Source organism: Sebastes fasciatus, chromosome 1 (assembly GCF_043250625.1).
Source record: "Sebastes fasciatus isolate fSebFas1 chromosome 1, fSebFas1.pri, whole genome shotgun sequence".
NCBI lineage: Eukaryota > Metazoa > Chordata > Actinopteri > Perciformes > Sebastidae > Sebastes > Sebastes fasciatus.
In genome coordinates, this window is record NC_133795.1 from 17,412,660 (window position 1) to 17,431,510 (window position 18,851).

At 39.4% G+C, this 18,851-nt stretch overlaps 1 protein-coding gene across 1 annotated transcript in view; it reads right to left on the bottom strand.

Annotated features, from left to right (window-relative positions):
- Nucleotides 1-18,851, bottom strand: part of LOC141767021 (guanine nucleotide-binding protein G(i) subunit alpha-2-like) — a 67,643-nt gene continuing 48,792 nt past the window's right edge. Inside the window, exons 3-9 of the mRNA XM_074634293.1 lie at nucleotides 14,782-14,923; nucleotides 11,401-11,561; nucleotides 6,072-6,200; nucleotides 2,916-3,045; nucleotides 2,566-2,719; nucleotides 1,021-1,236; nucleotides 1-932 (exon numbers count right to left, since the gene is read on the bottom strand). Of these exons, the coding sequence (XP_074490394.1) occupies nucleotides 1,046-1,236; nucleotides 2,566-2,719; nucleotides 2,916-3,045; nucleotides 6,072-6,200; nucleotides 11,401-11,561; nucleotides 14,782-14,923 (907 nt within the window). The 3' untranslated portion in view covers nucleotides 1-932; nucleotides 1,021-1,045. The remainder of the gene's footprint in view (nucleotides 933-1,020; nucleotides 1,237-2,565; nucleotides 2,720-2,915; nucleotides 3,046-6,071; nucleotides 6,201-11,400; nucleotides 11,562-14,781; nucleotides 14,924-18,851) is intronic.

An 18,851-nucleotide genomic window follows, 5' to 3' on the forward strand; every position in this document is an offset into this window, starting at 1 on the left:
TCAGGTGATCTCTACTTTTATTTAAATTAAATCATATAGGACTTTCAAAGCATTTTAATATTTACCAAAAAACACTAACCTTTTTCTGAATTAGATTTTCGTCTCTCATTAATAATCACTATATATTCATAGGTGCTAGGCAGAAAAATGCAAGAAAAATATAGACGCACAGCAGGTCAAACAGTACTGAAAGCATATCTAGGAATTGGTTGTAAACAGAAGTCAAGGCACAAACATACTGCAACAGACATGGAAATGGTACTATAAAAAGTGATAGGATGTTAGGTACACATACTTTAAATATCAGTTAGAATTTCGCCATAATTTCCCACTGCATGTGAAGCTTCTTTTTTTTTCCTTTTCAACGTTTTAATATTTTTTATTTTCATTTTGTAGGAATGTTAGATAATTTGTGCAGAGTTAATATTTGCGATGTTGAGTCATGCAGAACAATATACGGTTTGGCTATGAATGATGAACTTATGTAAACATTATTAATAAAAAAAAGCACTTTCCTTTATCAATCATATTTTATGTCCATGCCTGTGCTTCATTTCTTAAAAAATAAGCTTCATGTGATTAAAAGTTTAATAATTTGCACATCAGAATTTCTAAAAGTAAAATGAATGCATTTATATAAAAAAGTTTTCCTTTGCCTCCTCTAGTTATTGAAAATAAAGAAAAAGAACAAAAAAAAAAGAACAAAAATACAATAATAAATGTTGATTTTTGTGGTCATAGCCCAAAGAGTTAACGATACGAGCGGCTGGATCAGCATTCGTTGAAATTCTGCGAGGCCCGTCGGGTTTTCAGTCTCTTAGGTGTCTTTATAAAAAGCAGATCAAAGCAGAAATCGTGGTTGGCCAGTGCAGTCATTCATGATGTGTGTATATTCCCCCTTTCTTTATGGTCATCACAACTCTTCAAGTAATCTGATAAAGCACAAGAACACACAATCAGTGATTTCACACAAGGCTTCATGTTGTGTGACCCGTTAGAGCGCCGAATCTCTGAACTCACCTTGACTCTTTCTCAGACGTGTTTTTTAGAAGAGGCCACAGTCTTTCAGGTTGTTCTTGATGATGACGTCAGTGACGGCGTCGAACACGAACTGCACGTTCTTGGTGTCGGTGGCGCAGGTGAAGTGGGTGTAGATTTCCTTGGTGTCCTTCTTCTTGTTCAGGTCCTCGAATTTGGTCTGGATGTAAGCCTGGGCCTCCTCGTACTTGTTAGGGCCTGAGGGACAGAGAGTGTTAGGAGAGCTTCAGTCTGCTGACGTGATCAGACGGTTTCACAATGTTGGATTCATTATGCCTGATTTTGCCTCTCTTGTATCACCATTACATTTGAGTCACGTAGATAATAGATTTGTTTCTCTGAAGAACAACTACCAAGTCATGTTTAACAACACTTACTGCTGATGTAGAGATATTTCCAGAATCCTCAAAGACCCTTCTAACAATTAGATGAAAAAATATAACTTTATATAACTAGTTTCCTAATTTAAACAAAGACTGGTGCTCAAAGCGACACATCTTTGCTTAATTTACACTCTTAAACATTTTACCACCGGTTATATTTGTCTATGTTGATGTTATTTCCCATTATTTTACATTTTCATACAAAAAAATGGTTTGATATTTTTCTTGTGTTGTACAAAAATAGGAAAGGTAATTTCAGGAGACCTGGATTAGTAAATATGGTCGCAAATAAAGAAATGGGTAAATCAAAATCATTTCATCATGCAGTGAACAATATGTTTTCATTCAGATGGTTAAAAGAGTCTTTAAAAATTTTGGGAAAACTTTCAGAACAGCATTGTGTGTAAGATTTGGTGACATCTAGTGGTGTGGTTGCAGATTTCAACCAACTGAGTACCCTTTCGCTCACTCCTCCCTTTCCAAGACTGCGGTAACGTGAGCTGCCGATTGCAAAACCGTGGTAACGCAGTTCACCCCGCTCAGAGGCCATCCTTACCATAACAGCACTACTATGTGGCGGTGCCACGGTTTTACACTCTGCGGCTCACGTTACCGCAATTTCACAAGCATGTCAGAGAACTACGGTGGCCTTCAGGTAACGTAAAAACGTGAAAGGCTCTCTCTAGAGCCAGCGTTTGGTTTTCCGTTCTGGGCTACTGTAGAAACATGGTGGAGCAATATGGCGGAATCCCTGAAGAGCACCCGCTCCCTATGTAGATATGAACGGCTCATTCTAAGCTAGGTGATTATACACTAATGAAAACATAGTTATGAATATTATATTCAATTTCTGCTAATAGATGTCCCAAATGTTACACACTGTTCCTTTAAGAGTTGTGAAACAAGCTTGCTGTGTAAATATTTTTCAGAGAAACAGATGCTTATCTTCAATGTGATGGTAATACATAAGAGGCACAAACTGGGGCTGGATTTGGCCTTGTTTTATGAGTCTGTTACAGGAACAAAGAAGAACAAGTGGAAGTATCACACCCTATTGACCGAATATTTGACTTGTTTTAAAAAACATAGTTTTGTCAATGAGCTGTCCCTGTCCTGTGTTTGTATGGAGACGTTTAGACTGTACCGGTGTACTCGGGGAAGCAGATGGTCAGAGGGCTGTGGGCGATCTTCTCCTCGAACAGATCCTTCTTGTTGAGGAACAGGATGATGGACGTCTCTGTGAACCACTTGTTGTTGCAGATGGAGTCAAACAGCTTCATGCTCTCGTGCATCCGATTCTGGGTGGAACGGGCACAAAATGTGGAGATGAAGAGATTATTAGAGAGCACAACAAGGGCACATAAAGGAAATGAGTTCACTGGAACTCCAACCTCTCCTCCCCATTTAAATTATCCTGGGAATGGGCTCTACTGCAAAACGCTTGCAAAGCCTTTTTTTTTTTTATTTAATGAAAGGAGTGTAAGCTTATCTCACCATCTCCTCGTCCTCAGCCAGGACCAGGTCGTAAGCGCTCATGGCTACACAGAAGATGATAGCCGTGACTCCCTCGAAGCAGTGGATCCACTTCTTCCTCTCCGACCGCTGGCCTCCAACATCAAACATCCTGCGCAGACACACAGTATAAACATGCCATTTTTATGGGAGAGCGGATGGGACTGAGGAGCGCAGGAGAAACAACACTTTTTCATGCTGACAGACAGACAGACAGGCAGACAGCAGCTTCAAGGTCTCCCTCTGGAAACGTGAGTGCTCTCTGCCTCTCTGTACGGTGAATACATGTCTGCCTCTTCCTCTCCTCGGGGCAGGGTGTTTCGCTGCACTGGCCTTGTCATTTTTCCTGGCATTTGTTGGCATTTTGGTTCAGTGCAGTTGCTGTGGCAACAGGCGGCCTTAAGGCAGGTTGAGGCATGGCAGCGGCAGGTTTTCTCACTAAGCTCCCTATGTGACTTATTCATGAAGATGGAGGGTACCTAGCTGGATGAAGGGAGGATGCTGGATGTCTGGACAGTGCCATCCTGAAGCTTTTTAGCTAAAGGTAGAGTGAAGCTATTTGTAGCATCGCAGAGAGACTCTTATTCTTCCTGCTAAGCAGTTTTCACTTGGCAGAATTTGGTTCATTACAGCGCAACTTTGACTCCCGTGGACGGCCAGTTTTACGCTGAGCAAGCAGAGCTCATTATAACAGTGACACACTTTAGACTGTTTACCTCATCTCCAGCGCTGCTTACATAGGCTAAATATATCACGGCAGTGCAGCACTGAGGAGGTGCTGGAGGTAAACATGTGCTAGATGGATTTGGTTTATGTCTTCCAAAGAGAAATAAAATAAATCAAGACATAAATATGAGGCTTATTACATGCGGACACACAGCAGGCACAGAAGCACAAACACCTTTTCATTTCCACTGTCTAGTTAAAGCAGCTGAAGTGAAGTCTGTCTCACAAACAATTTCCTCTGTTGTTTCCGAAGCCTTAGTAGTGACTAACGTCTCCATCAGATATAAAAGACTACGTGTTTGCGTGTGGTCTGAGGGCTGACTCCAGATTTCATTATCTCCATGGGGAATATATGTATAAGCAATGACAAAACATTTACATTGTAAAAACAAGACAACTTCTGAGAAGCATGGCTGAAGACTGGCATTCAAAGAAACAAACTAAAGGGGTAATAATAAGTTTGTATTCCATAATACAATATGCGTAATCCTGCTGTGATAACCACTCAGTTACAAAAACACCACACATATGCATATTGTTGTTGTGTGGGATAGAAACATCTGTTTATGTGTCACACATATTTATGGGTTTGTTCTTCACTGGAGGTTTTCCCCTCTTCTGTTTCTCTGTGTGAGCGATCCCACTGTAACCGGACTGAGTGGGATGATCTGTTTGGGTTAAAGACATCTTGAACCCTAAAATGAGACCGCAACTTCACAAATCGGAAAACAAATGTTTTCCTTTCTGTAAACTTTATTGACTTTCCAAAAAGGGGAAGCAAACACACAGAACATTCTTAGTACAAACATAAATGCATGACTCATAAGCGCGCACACAGAGTCATTTTCCTCAGTCTGCAAACTCCGACGGTCATTGGTGATCATTATTGTCGACAGCAGTTGATATTTTCACGAGATATGCATTTTTGATTGCTTTCTCGTAAAGTTTCAAATCTGAGTACCGTTATCTTCAAATAATAACACGGTGATGCATTGAGAACGTCTGGGAGATCAAAATGGGTTTCACTGCTTTTCTAATGACTTGTATTATTACTGCAAAAAATATTTCAGGCAACCGTCAGAATTATTCAAACAGAAATGTGTTGATATACTTCAGGTGGCGAGTTTGAGCCAAATCAAATAATTGCTGAAACCTGCTGAGTCCTGAAAACATCTCACCCTCTCTGATCAGTTTAGTTACTAGATGATGATTATTAAATACAGTATATGTCCTTTGCTGTGTGAAATAGCGCCAAAGCCACTCTAAAAATAAGTTTAAAAAATGATTACATGGTGTTTTCGCTTGTAATAAGTAAAAAATAATAAGTGTCTTGGTGAGATTACTTGAAATAATTTGTAATTAGGCCTTTCAAGATAAAGAGATCTTGAAATTAGCTTCAAAAAAACTCATTTTGAGCTATATTTCACTAGTACATGTATTAGGAAGAGCTGTGTGTCATAATAAGCCTGTGATGCTCAAAAGTAGTATTTTGTCACTTAAGATATTCAAGATGCATTGTCTAAAAACAAGCATCTGAAATGTTACTTGTTAGGTGATTGTGTCTTACATTAAGTGTTATGAGATATTTTGACTAGTAAATAGTTAATCGTGATTAATCGCAAATTAATCGCACATTTTTTATCTGTTCAAAATGTACCATAAAGGGAGATTTGTCAAGTATTTAATGCTCTTTTCAACATGGGAGTGGTCAAATATGCTTGCTTTATGTAAATGTATGTATATATTTATTATTGGAAATCAATTAACAACACAAAACAATGACAAATTTGGTCTAGAAACCCTCACAGGTAATGCATTTAGCATAAAAAATATGCTCAAATCATGCTGACATGACTTCCACAAAACTGCATGTGATTATCATAAAGTGGGCATGTATGTAAAGGGGAGACTCGTGGGTACCCATAGAACCCATTTTCATTCACATATCTTGAGGTCAGAGGTCAAGGGATCCCTTTGAAAATGGCCATGACAGTTTTTTCTCGCCAAAATTTAGCGCAAGTTTGGAGCGTTATTTAACCTTATTCGCGACAAGCTCGTAGGACAGTGTTGGTACCGATGGATTCATTAGGTTTGTAGTTTCATATGATACCAGTATCTTCACTCTCTAGCTTTAAACTTGAGTTGCGTTGATGCGTTAAAGAAATTAGCGCCTTTAAAAGAATTTGGCATTTATGCATTATTATTGCATTAACTTTGACAGCCCTAGTAATTAGACAAATATACTTGGTAAGAATTTGCATTATTGCAGTGATTTCATGTGTAAATTAGTAGGGTATGGCCATTTGCAGGTGACATGAAATGTTGAGCTGCACAATATAAACTGATTTGCACCTTTAACAGGGTTTCACAAAATGAGCAGTTGAGTGAAAAACTGTAAAAGGGGGATCTTACTTGAAGTGCAGGTCCTTGAAGGTGAAATGCGTCTCCACGATGCCGGTGGTCTTCACTCGGGTCCGCAGCACGTCTTGCTGTGTGGGGATGTAATCTGGCTTGCCTATCCTCTCCAGGTCATTCAGGTAGCTGATGGGAACATGGACACAAACAAGATAGATTAAATAAAAAGCACCGTGTGTCCCGGAACCTCACGGAGAGGAAGGGATCTTAAGTTGTTGTGTTGAGGTAAGGTGTAAGGGTTGTTTCGGGTTAAAAAGTCTCATCTGTTCCTTCACGCAGGCATGAGAAGTGCCTCATGCTGGCCCTCTAACAGCACTGTGTCCCCGCAGCACAGTCAGGTTCATATTTACAGTCATGAGTTGATGTGCTGTCACAGAACAACACAAGGCTGCTGCTTTACCTCCATAACAGTTCACACATTCACCCTGTTTCACCTCACGTATCACCTTTTTTTAAGGAATCATGAATAATCATTCCATAAATGTACATTTTTATTCAATGCATTTGTGGGAAACATGTTCTGAAACTTTGTATTCATTCTGAATGCCTTAAAGGTCTAATTGATAACATTTGTATGTAGATGAATCATTAAAAAAAAATAATTGTTAATTAATGATTTCAAAAATGTTGACGGTTCCAAAATGAATGTTTTGTTTATATCTATGGAAGAGTATAACGACGCTGGTACCACGTGGTGTCCCTGTGTCGTCACTGATGTTAGCAAATATTAGCTTAGCTTAATTGTCCGAACAACAATAATCCATAAAATTACAATTTGGCATATTTAAACAAAACCAACAACGACAACTACCAACAGCCATAGTCCTTACAACCTTAACTAATGTGTTGTCACTGGCTAGTTGGTCAAAATTAGAAAAATAACAGCTTCAATCCCCGAGGAGCTACGTTAGCATTAGTGACGGTTGCGTCCAGCTACCTAACGTTAGAGTTCCCGATGTGAATCAGAGCGGTATAGGGAAGTGGGTATACACAATGCCGACTGAAAAATAAGCAGGGATACACCGTATACCTACCACGAGAGATTCATTACTTGACATGAATGTCTGAGTCACTTCACTCGACCATAAAATATGCAGGTTGTGCAACGAACTGGCAACAACTTGTTGTGAAGTGAATGCAATGGAACAGGGGAGGGAGATTGTAACATCTAGTGGCTGAATGTTATCAATGTTATCTTTAAGAGATAGGAAACAGCTCCACCCAAAATCTAGTTGGAGGGTAAAATATATTGTCCGTTAGAACCAACCATGCTATTGAATACAGAGATTGTAAAGATGAATATCACATACTGCACTATTCCAGCCACGGAGAAAAGCATCAACAGCAAGTTGTGCAAGGTCAGCAAAATAGATAAAGCATGGTAAGGAATATTTCTGGTAGCTGTAGTGTTTTCTGATTACATTTTCTTAGTGAACTTTGTCAACAGTCACAAAATCCTGTTGTATGGTCACCGACGTAAACACATGCTAGTCTTTTCACATGCACACGCACAAAACACAGTGACTTTTGTTTAAACCGCCTGATATACTACGACAGCCACGATTGATTTATGATATTAGAGGGAATGGTGATATTTACATAGATATTCTCATTTCCATTGAAAAACATATTAAAAGGATTATGGTGTGATTATTGCAGGAATCTGTACCAAACATAGATGTTTTCTTAAGTCTGTAGAATATGATGTGTAGGCCAGGACATCTCTGCAGCACCACAATATTTAATTGAAAATGATATTTTGACACACGTTTCACCTTTAACAAATATCGTGCCTCCTGCAATTTGAAAATTGCAATAGGCCATATTGCGATTTTGATCAAATTTGGATTAATTGTGCAGCCCTACATCCAATTCAATGTTGGAATATTACTATCAAACTCCTATTGTTCCATTTGGAAGAAAGGCATCTGCTCTTCAATGTAATATGTTGACATTCTGTTTTGTTTGACAATATTGTCTCCATATTTTGTATCGTTTTGAATCTATTTAGAAGAAACAGTATGTGTGAGCATGTATGTGTGTGTGTGTGTGTGTGTGTGTGTGTGTGTGTGTGTGTGTGTGTGTGTGTGTGTGTAAAAATGGCCAAATAAAGTACCTGACCAGCATGCCTAAAGCCTGATAAAAGCAATAAATACAAACCCACAAATCAACTTTTACACATAACATGTTACCATGGGAGACACACAAAAGGCCAAACATATAATATTCAGCCGCATTAAAAAAAAGTTGTTGTATAACAAAGTGTCGGTGCTGGATGTAATCCCATACAAGCCACAGCCCGGGTGTAGATATTAGAGCCTCTGCACCACCACTACTTCGTGCCACGTGTCTGACAGTTTAATCATTATCCTGCTCCCCACAGAGAGAGCTTTAGGCTGCTTTTGTAGTCTACACATCAGATATCGTAACACCGCTTGATTTGGCCATTTGGGTTTATAAGCCTTGAAGATTAATTGAATTTGGTCGGCTTACACTCTAATAAGGGAAGCAGTGTGACAGAGAATCATCGATGGCAAAATAATGGTTGTTTTATAAAGTTTTACAAGAGATTATAACCGCTGCACCGTGTTTATTCTGTCACTGGAGTAAACAATTATCAGAGATCTAGTGTGGGACCATAATAGACTTCATATTGCTGCACACAGAACAATTACGGTGTAAGGAGAGGAGAGACCATTTAATTTTTTATACACCCAGACGTGTGAAAAGGTCTCGTTTCCTGAAATAATGGCAGCTGGATCCATTATTTCCAGAGTGTACAGTACATGGCCCCTTCTATCAAACCAGTGAGAGAGAAGAGAGAGGTCTCTGAACCATCCCTCTCTCTCTTTATCCTTCCCTTCCCTTCTCTGGCTCTCAGCAGGTGCTCAGACATGGATCATGGTCTAGTGCCAGACTCATTAGTCCTCTCTTATAGCAACCGACTCTCTCGGCGCTCTGCAAAGCCACGATGAAACATCGTACATTGTCCCCTCTCCCACCTACTAAATGTGAGGCCCCGTTAGCGGTATGCTTCCAGGTCCCTTCGGCTTTAACGAGAGGCAGTGAAGCAGAGATGGTGAAGTTATGATTACAGCGGCCAACACAAACAGAGAACAATATCACTCCCCCTGGAAGTTAAATACAGCCTGCAGAGTGACTGCAAAGCAATCATTTGTGAAAGACTTAACACTCCCCTGATATTTTTTTACAGCACATTCTGGACGGTGTCATAGTTTTATCAAAGGCCTTGTGTATTAAACAGAAATCAGTGCAGTTAATGCCTGCTGCAGCTGGTGGGGAACGCAGCTAAAGGCTCTCTGTTTTCACTGGATCTCCATTTCAGAGCAGCAGTTCGTCCCAGAGGGTCAGAGTGATAGCCACCTCTCACCTCGTACCAGCAGCCTCTCACAATAACCCCGTGCTCTCCGTGTTATTATACTGGTACATGATAACAACGCGGCCAAAACACTGAGTGCTCAGAAATGAGGGTCATTAGGGTGATTAAGACCTGTTGAGAGAGGCTGAGGTTGCTGTGTTGTTGCAGATTAGAGACGCGACTGGTTTTAAAAGTGAAAGCCACTGGTTAAACAACACAGTAATGCCTTGCCTTCACTATTAATAACTGCAGCTGCTCTCGACCTGTACCTTCTCCACTGCCAGTGCTGTGATTCTGAGAAATGGCCTTTTCACAATATGAGAAATGATAAAACTGAATCCAGCAGAGAAAACTTTTAAACTACTAAAGCAGAGAGTATATGGTGTTTGTGAAATAAACAGAAAAGGGGGATGAGAACGCGTTAACGCAAATTTGTTATAACGCCACTAATTTCTTTAATGCATTAGCGCAATTCATCTTCCGGAGGTTGTAGCTGGCTCAGTTTTAAAGCTAGAGTAAAGATACTGGTATCATATAAAACTAGAAAACATAAGGAATGCAAACTTGTGCTAAATTTTGGCGAGGAAAAACTGGTATGGCCATATTCAAAGGGGTCCCTTGACATCTGACCTCAAGATATGTGAATGAAAATGGGTTCTATGGGTACCCACGAGTCTCCCCTTTACAGACATGCCCACTTTATGATAATCACATGCAGTTTGGGGCAAGTCACAGTCAAGTCAGCACACTGACACACTGACAGCTGGTGTTGCCTGTTGTGCTTGAGTTTGTCATGTTATGATTTGAGCATATTGTTAATGCTAAATGCAGTACCTGTGAGGGTTTCTGGACAATATTTGTCATTATTTTGTGCTGTTAGTTGATTTCCAATAATAAATATATACATACGTTTGCATAAAGAAAGCATATTTACCCCCTCCCATGTTGATAAGAGTATTAAATATTTGACAAATCTCCCTTTAAGGTACATTTTGAAGGGATAAAAAATGTGTGTTTAATCACGATTAATCATGGACAATCATGCGATTAATTGCAATTGATGACAGCCCTAATAAATACAAACGTGGATGGCTGCATTACTTACAAACGTTTTCACTACTTTCATATAATGTTTGTGCCGAAACAGCTGTGACATATTTAGCCGGCCTGTGTCACATGACTGTAGAAACCAAAGAACCTAGCGCACAGCGGCGCACACTTTCACATCAAACGTGAAAAACGGCAGAGGAAATGTAGGGTGGTGGTGCTACTTGTAGCCTACCTGCAGATAAAAATACAGCAAGATGCACTACTTGTGACAGTAAAGTGTCACATACAGCAACACGAGTAACCTCTTCAAAAATTGAAAAAAAACACACCCTGAAAGTTATAATGAGGCTTATTATTTAATCATAGTGTTTCTATATTTTTACACTTAGTGGCATGAACGTTTTTATTTAATTGTACTCATATTTGCTTTTGTAATAACTGGGTTATTAATGGACGGTGTGTGTTATATGATTTGTCTTTGAATGTAATGATCTTTTTTTCTTTTTTTTTTTAAATGACCAATATTTTTGAAAAAATAAATGATCAGACTGATATTGTTAAAATTGTAACAAAAATTATCGGTATCGTATTGAATTAAAAAAGTTTGGCATCGCCCATCCCTGCTCTAAATGCACGTTGAACAGCATGCAATTATTACAGAAACATTTCCTGCTCTGCCCCTCAAACCATAATGAGAAATTTCTATTTTAAAATCAACTGCAATTTACTGATATTAACCGCCTTATCCCAACTTCTATCAATACATCATTCTGATATGCGATTACCAGCAAAAGTCTGGTGTCAATGTTTTCTGTGCATAATAATCCACATATAATTTTGAAACTCATTGATCCATATAATAGCCTTGATGTTATTTGATGTCATTATGGCACTCACTAGGCTGCTGAATCATTGAGCTGGTACTCTCGAGCCCGTGTGAAGCAGCTCTGGACGCCGCCGTCAGCCCACAGCCGTTGCATGACGTTGGACAGGTCGTCTGGCAGCATGCCCTGCTCCTCTGCTGCTGCTGACAGGGCAAACAGTTGGCGGGCATCGTCCTGACGAGAAAAGACACGCACCATTAGATAGAGCAGGTTTTCTTTAAAAAAGATATCAACTGTATTAACCCTCATTATTTTTCTTCACTGGACAAAGCTGATAAGCGTGACTATGCAGAGCTTGATTTAGGACTTTGTTTTCTGGTATTTTGCTTATCTCTAGCAAGGCTCAGTAATGATGGGCCTCAATGCATTTTATTACTATAAAGCATATGATAACAGAGTTCAGATTTGCAGTGAAAGGACTGTTTACTGTATACCCTGTGTATAGTATTGTTCTCATCATTGAGATTCATGATTAACTGTGACAGAAGCTTTTTTGGAACGTAACCAGCAGGAAAACTAAACAAATACAGAGCAGAGATTCATTGCGCTGGTCATTTTCTGCATCAACTTGCCTGGCCGACATAAATCAGAGATGGTGAGTGGTCGTCAGCATGCTGCCTTGCCAAAATAAAAAATTGTGGCTTGATGTTGTTACTTAGGAAATTGCAGATAAGAGCTACGAACGCAAGAAAATGTTCCAAAATGGGAAGAAAAACAGCATTTTTCTTTCCATGTTATGTAATTTGAACCTATGCCCTCCATACTTCCATACGGAAGTCAAATTTGACATGTCCTAACCTTTCTCGACCAATGAAATTGCACAAGAGGAAGTGAAGAAACAGCGTAAAGTAAACCAAAGAGGGAGGAATAGTATGACTAGAAATGATGTATTCATCATTGGCCTAATTGGCACTGGGCCATCACACAGTCATCTGCCATCAAACTTTGCACTGTAATGATTCCATCGATTAAGGCGCAGTGGTCTGGAAAAAACAGACGCATAAAAATGGTAGACAGACAGTACATTAATATTTACATTAATAGCATTTACTTGTCTTAATTATTACCCTGAGACACCCATAATAAGTGAGCAGGGAGGCGTTCTGCAACTGAACTTTGTTTATACTCACTAAGAGCACGAGAAGGGCATCGTCCACAGCTTACGTCACCTTCATCTCACCGCTCTGACTCTCTGTGTTTAACACTGGACAAGGCCTTACATAAACTTCTGATGTTAGCTATTGAAAGCAGACTTCCATGTATTAGTTAACCATTGTCCGGCCCTCCACTCTATCTCAGCCGCAGGTCACTGTAAGATAGCAGCCTTTTACGGTGTACCACGTGGAAGTAATCACAATCCTGTGACAAACACAAGCAGTTTTAAATGGACGGACGTCAGAAGAAAAGAGTGCAGAATACCGTGGCTTTCTCTCCTTCACCTACCCAAATAATAAGCCTTCAGTTAACCTGAAATACAGTCAAATGTTTGCAACTTCTGATGTGAAAGCAGTTGACAGCGGGTCATGAAAAAAAGGATACAAGTGTAAGAGGTATGCACTGTACCAACTACTATCTGCTTACCAATAGTTTGCAGCATTTGTCATGTTTGGCAAACAATGAAAGCAGCTTGTTCCTTGTGTAAAATAAAGTGATCAGGCAAACCAGTTCAGTCACACACTGATTTCTGAATATTGCTGATTGCTGAATGCTGAATGCGTTCCCTCTGGCTGTGAGACAAATATTCTTGTCTTTTTAATTGAAATCTGTGAAATGATCCAGGATACTCAAAGCTCTCTGCAGCGAGGGAAGGTGTACACTCAAATAAACTAATTCACTCTGTCCAGCAGAACTTGCCATGCAGAGCTAGCTACCTTTGAAGAGACAATCCTGACATATACCAGGTAGTCAAAAAGCTCTTTCCACATAAAAACCATGCTTATCCATCTGCTCTGGAATGAAGGTCATCCGAGAGAGGGAAATTTGGAGAGAACAAAAGTATCAAAGGTGTACAGAAACTACAAAGTAAGGCTTATTAGGATTACAAAAAAATCTGAATTGAATTGCCTGCATTGCAGAATGCATGTTTTATGATAGTTAATACTACCAAGCATAGTAATATGAAGGGAAATATGTGCCATCGAGTTGAATTGTTAGACTGTGTAAAAGTTCACTCTGATGTAGGAGTTGACAGACTGCATTATCATCTATAACTAAAATACTTAAAGTGGCAATAGACAGTGAGAGGAATCACTCTGATTGGCTGTTCAGCCTAAACGAATCAGTGCACGAGAAGAGAAACTGAAGTGAGGAAAGCAAGCCGAGTAAAGTCGAGAGGAAAAACACAGAAAGCTCTTCTCCTTTTTCATCTTTATCTCATCTGATCATTCAAATACACAAAACTACATGGCCATCTGGAATGAAGCTAAGTGGTGAGTGAGAGTGCAACTTCTCGGCCCAGACAAAGACGATGTGAGGCGACGCAACAGTCGACCAACCCAACCAACAAAGGCAACAAGTACTAGCAAATCAGAGGCAGAGCAGGGCGGGCCATTCGTATTTTAGCAGCCAGCAACAGCCAGCAGCAAACATCTACGTAAAAGAAAAGGTTGAAAAGTTGTCTGTTTAATTAGAAATTATCTTTCAAATGATCCGTGAGGATAGAATATATGAATCACATTTATGAGACAATGGGTCTGTAGAAAAAGGAATGTCATTTTCTCCTCTCATGAGTAATGCCTGAATTTTATTTCTGTCATTTTATCTCCCTGGGTGGAGATGATTTACTGTTTCCTTCAACAGCACACACACACACACATAGAAGCGGGGACAGAAAATACATGGCCCTGCTGGAGTCCATCTTAAGCATCTGCTACCCAGAGTTGATTTCCGAGTAGAGGCTGTCACAGCGCACTCGAGAGAAATTCTTGAGCTGCATAATTTCTGCTGCCTCAAATCCTCAAGGATAGATATGGGTGGTTAGGATGGAGGCAGAGTGGAGGCGATTAGTAGGGATGATATCACTGAACTGAGTGCAGCTTTTACACTATACTTTAACAGGTTCCCAGAAGGTTTTGTTACTACCTTTAACATGGGAACAATATGGCATTGACGCTACTTTGTGTCTGTTTTTAAATGCATCTGTAATGTTTGTTTATTGGGCTAATATACTTTTAATGAATCCAAAAGGAGGCTCATTGGTTGGAGATGCTCTCTAGCTTGCACGTCTATCGAGTTTAGCAACGGCTCATGCTGCCGCATAATCTTCTTTCTACAACAACGCTCCTATCTTTAAGTTTTTTTGAAACATCATTTCTCTTCCGTCTTGCTGCTGTAGACAGTGACGACGTGTAAAAAGTTACAAATTTCAGTGTAAACTTTAGTGTCAGATACCTACCGCTCTAGTAGTTTCCTCATAGTCGATCTTAAGGTTGGCCATAGCTTTGATGATGGCCATGATGGACTGGATTGTGTTGCTGTAGACAACAGCTCTGTACTGCTTACACTCATCTTCTGAGTATCCATCCTCGTGGATAATCCTGAAAACAGAGACCAGAGGGAGGGAGGGGAAGAGCAAGAGGAAAAAAAAGATTAGTTATAGTATAGTTATATGTCATTTAAGCTAAAATCCCAATGTGACAATGAAACATAATGAGGCCACATTCAGGCTGCCCTAGGTGGAAGTTGTTAGGGCCTTATGCAGCCTGAGAGGAAGATTGCAGGCACTACTCACGGCCAAAAAAGTACTTTTATCACCTCTGTGCATTTTTGGGGTAAAAAATGAATAAATAAAAATAATTTAATCTTTTAGTCACTGTTAATCTTTAAATAAAATAGGTCATAATTGTCCATCAATCAAAGATAATGCAGTAAAGTACAGGGCTTTTTTATCTTGCTAACTATTTCATCTCATTGTGAAAAGGTTGTCCATTATATGTAACAATAAACCTCATTTAAGTTATATATTTAATTGTTATTTCATTAGATGACCTAGTACTGCATGAATGAGATCGCAAATCCCAATACTTCTGGGTTGTGGTGCTGGGAAAATCCAGCCGCTTTGGTATCTCTCAGCTGGAAGACACTAGAACAAATATTTACTTGCTTTTGGAGCAGTGGAAAGAGACGGAAAGAAAGAGGCATGCGGTTGGAAAAGCATCATGGGGCTGACAGAGGCTGCTGGGCTGGAAACCAAACAGAACCGTCTCCCCTGGCCCGTCACGGCCCACAGACCAGAGTCACACAGCCAGGATGCTCATTGGTTGTGTGATGTGCTGAATGGGACCTCATTAAAATGCAAGTGAGCCCACTGTGAAACACTGTGAGGCACAGCCAAGAGGACTGAAAGCCCACAGTGTTTTCCCCTCAACCAAACAATACTTCTAATAATTTCATACAAACATTTTGATTGGCTTGATTGTGAAGCACTTTGCAAACTTTGTTTTAGAAAACACCATTCAAATATTACTGCTGTTTTGCTGCTACTACTATTGCTGTTTTTTTGGTAATGCTTTTATCAATTTTTTTTGTTATATTTTAACTAAATCGAGAGAAGCCATGCGATATTTCACTGTACCCGACTAAAATGACGATTAAGATCATTCTTTTTCTTGGGTATTTTATTAAGTTGGCAGGTAAGTATAGCTAGACACAATGTGTGATATTGTGCTTTCTACAAATTAACACTTTGTTTAAATCAGGCAGCAACCTCCGGTTCTGAAAAATGAAGCCAATGCTGAAGTGCCTTAAACTTGCATTCTTTCTAATATCCAGCAGGAGGCGACTCCTCTGGTTGCACAAAGAAGTCTGATTGTATAGAAGTCTATGAGAAAATGAGCCTACTTCTCACTTGATTTATTACCTCAGTAAACATTGTAAACATGAGTTTATGGTCTCAATCGCTAGTTTCCAGTCTTCTTTAATACAGCATGATGTTCATTTAGTAAATTATGGTCCCATTTAGAGTCAAATAGACCATAAAGCAGGGTATGCTTTAGGGCGTGGCTACCTTGTGATTGACAGGTCGCTACCACGGCGTTGTCCGGTCTGGAAGTTGTCTGTGTTTTCGTTGTACAACTTTAACCCTCTCACAGTGTGTTTTCAATTCATGAAAGTTAATTATAACATTTTGGTCGCCTAAAAATGTCATATTCAGCGATTGGTTCTACTCCACCCTCCTCATTTCACTTCTGGTTGCAAAAAACCAAGATGGCGACCGCCAAAATGGTGATCTCGAGGCTTCAAAGCAGCAGTCCACTTCTAATATACAGTCTATGGTTTAAATGCAGATTTATCTTATCTGAATGTATGTAGTCTCTTTCAACATATAAATTATCTATTGTTAACACATCTATAACTACAGTGGGAAGCACTCACAGTGCACTCAGCATGCTGATATTAGGACAATACCTAAATACTGGCAATTTTAGAGCTGTGAGCGATACTCATTTGGCAACCAATTATAGGAAAACAGTATAATAACACAAGATTAGATTAAATATGTAGCAATAGTAAAACAAACAAACTGGTAAAACAAAACTTTGTGTTGATGAAGATGGTTGTGGCTACGAATTTTGCCTCTACACCACATAGTTCATGAGTTATGATTAAAAAAAAAGCAAAAGCGTTTTAATTGACTAGATGACAGCACTATCCACACCTAAAACAAACAACTTTCCATCAGATCGGTTGAGCACCTTTAATATATCCTTCAGATTGAATCAGACAAACTGAACTGAAAACTTGTCCATCATATTGTGCGGACTCTGTGAGCTGCTTCCTTCTCATTTAAATATTTCATTACTGCGGTGTTAAAAATAACTTGCAAGTCTAGTGTCAAACAAGGGGAATTTTTTTTGGTAGAATACAATAAACTGGATTACACTGAAATCCCATATTGATGCTGTCACATCCTGTGACGGTCACATTTTTGCAAGCATGATTATCTTTTTTTTGTCACAACATGCAAGTCTAGTGTCAACCGGAGGGATTTTTTTCTCAATTGTTCTTAAGAACTTCAAAACTAGATTAAAAGAAACCCCATCATTAGTACTGCAGTTTCCTGTGACTCTCCCAAACGCATAATTGATCCCTTTATCAGAATTATGAATAGAAACACCCACACATAGTATCTCTGAAATCTATTATTTCAGAAAAAAGACAACCAGCTGCACCAAAATGTTGCTCACACAAGTCTGAGTCTAGTGTGGGACTGTTTGTTCTCTATTTTTAGGTAGCTGAAGGAATTCACTCCTACTCCTCTGAGAGCGAAGAGAAGACAGCGGTGTTGTGTTCTTTTCATTCAGTGTCAGTTAAAGAGCTCGATAAACCTTTTTCTCAACAGACATTTTGACACGTCATAGCCGCATTACAATTCCAGGGCCCTGGTATTGTGTATGAATCATCAACGTTATGAATAAAACTTGTGCTTTTCTTGCTATGGCAAGTCAAAATATGGGAAATAAGTCTATATAAATTAGGGGTGGGGGAAAAAAATCGTTACAGCATAGTATCGCGATATTTTGCATGGTAATATTGTATCGATACACAGACTTCAGGTATTGATCTTTTATTATATAAACTATTAACCTCTTAACAACATGCTATTCTGTCTTTCAGAGGTTGTAGTGGGCTCAGTCTTAAAGCTTTAAAAGGGGTCCCTTGACCTCTGACCTCGAGATATGTGAATGAAAACACTGAGATGAACGGAGCGAAAACTGCATCTTATCAGATAAAACAGATGTTGATAATGCAATATATCTTATCGCAATACCCAGCATATTGCAAAATGTTCAAAATCGCAATAAGATTGTATCGTGATAATATCGTATCATGATATTATTGTATCGTAATGATCTGGGGACTCCCACCCCTAATATAAGTGGGTTTAAGTGACCTCAGTGAGTGGCTTAAAAACAATCTAACAAACCAAAAATGTATACAGAGGAATAATTTGGCCATTAGGATGTGTTTGTTTTTGTGTTTTGTATGTGTGTATGTGTACATACGTGTACATGTAAGTGGTGGAGAAGATTGTTAATGATGTATCAAAAGCAGAAGCATCAAGCGTGTACACTGATGTGCACATGTGAGAGGATTTTAGGGAACAGTGTATCTGAGAGCTTTGTCAAACCGCTTCAGTCAATGCAGCAAGACTAAACAGGAACACTAACTTTCATTCATCAGCTGTGGAAATTAACATTTAACGCCATCTCCTCAACCCTCGTTTAAGGACAAGTAGGGAGAGTTTCCGAGAGAGACCGATAAGAGTGAGCTTTCACAGACAGGAAACGAGCTGTTCCATTTATGCTTCACTACACAGTAATCAGAGCCCAGGCTACGCAGAGGACAACAAAAACAAATGTTTGTGCTCCTCCTTGCTCACATCCTTTCTCACATCTTTTGAGATTGAAATTTGTTGCCCTGCCAGTTGTCGCTGGCCATGTCAGCTTGTACATATTAGGCTTT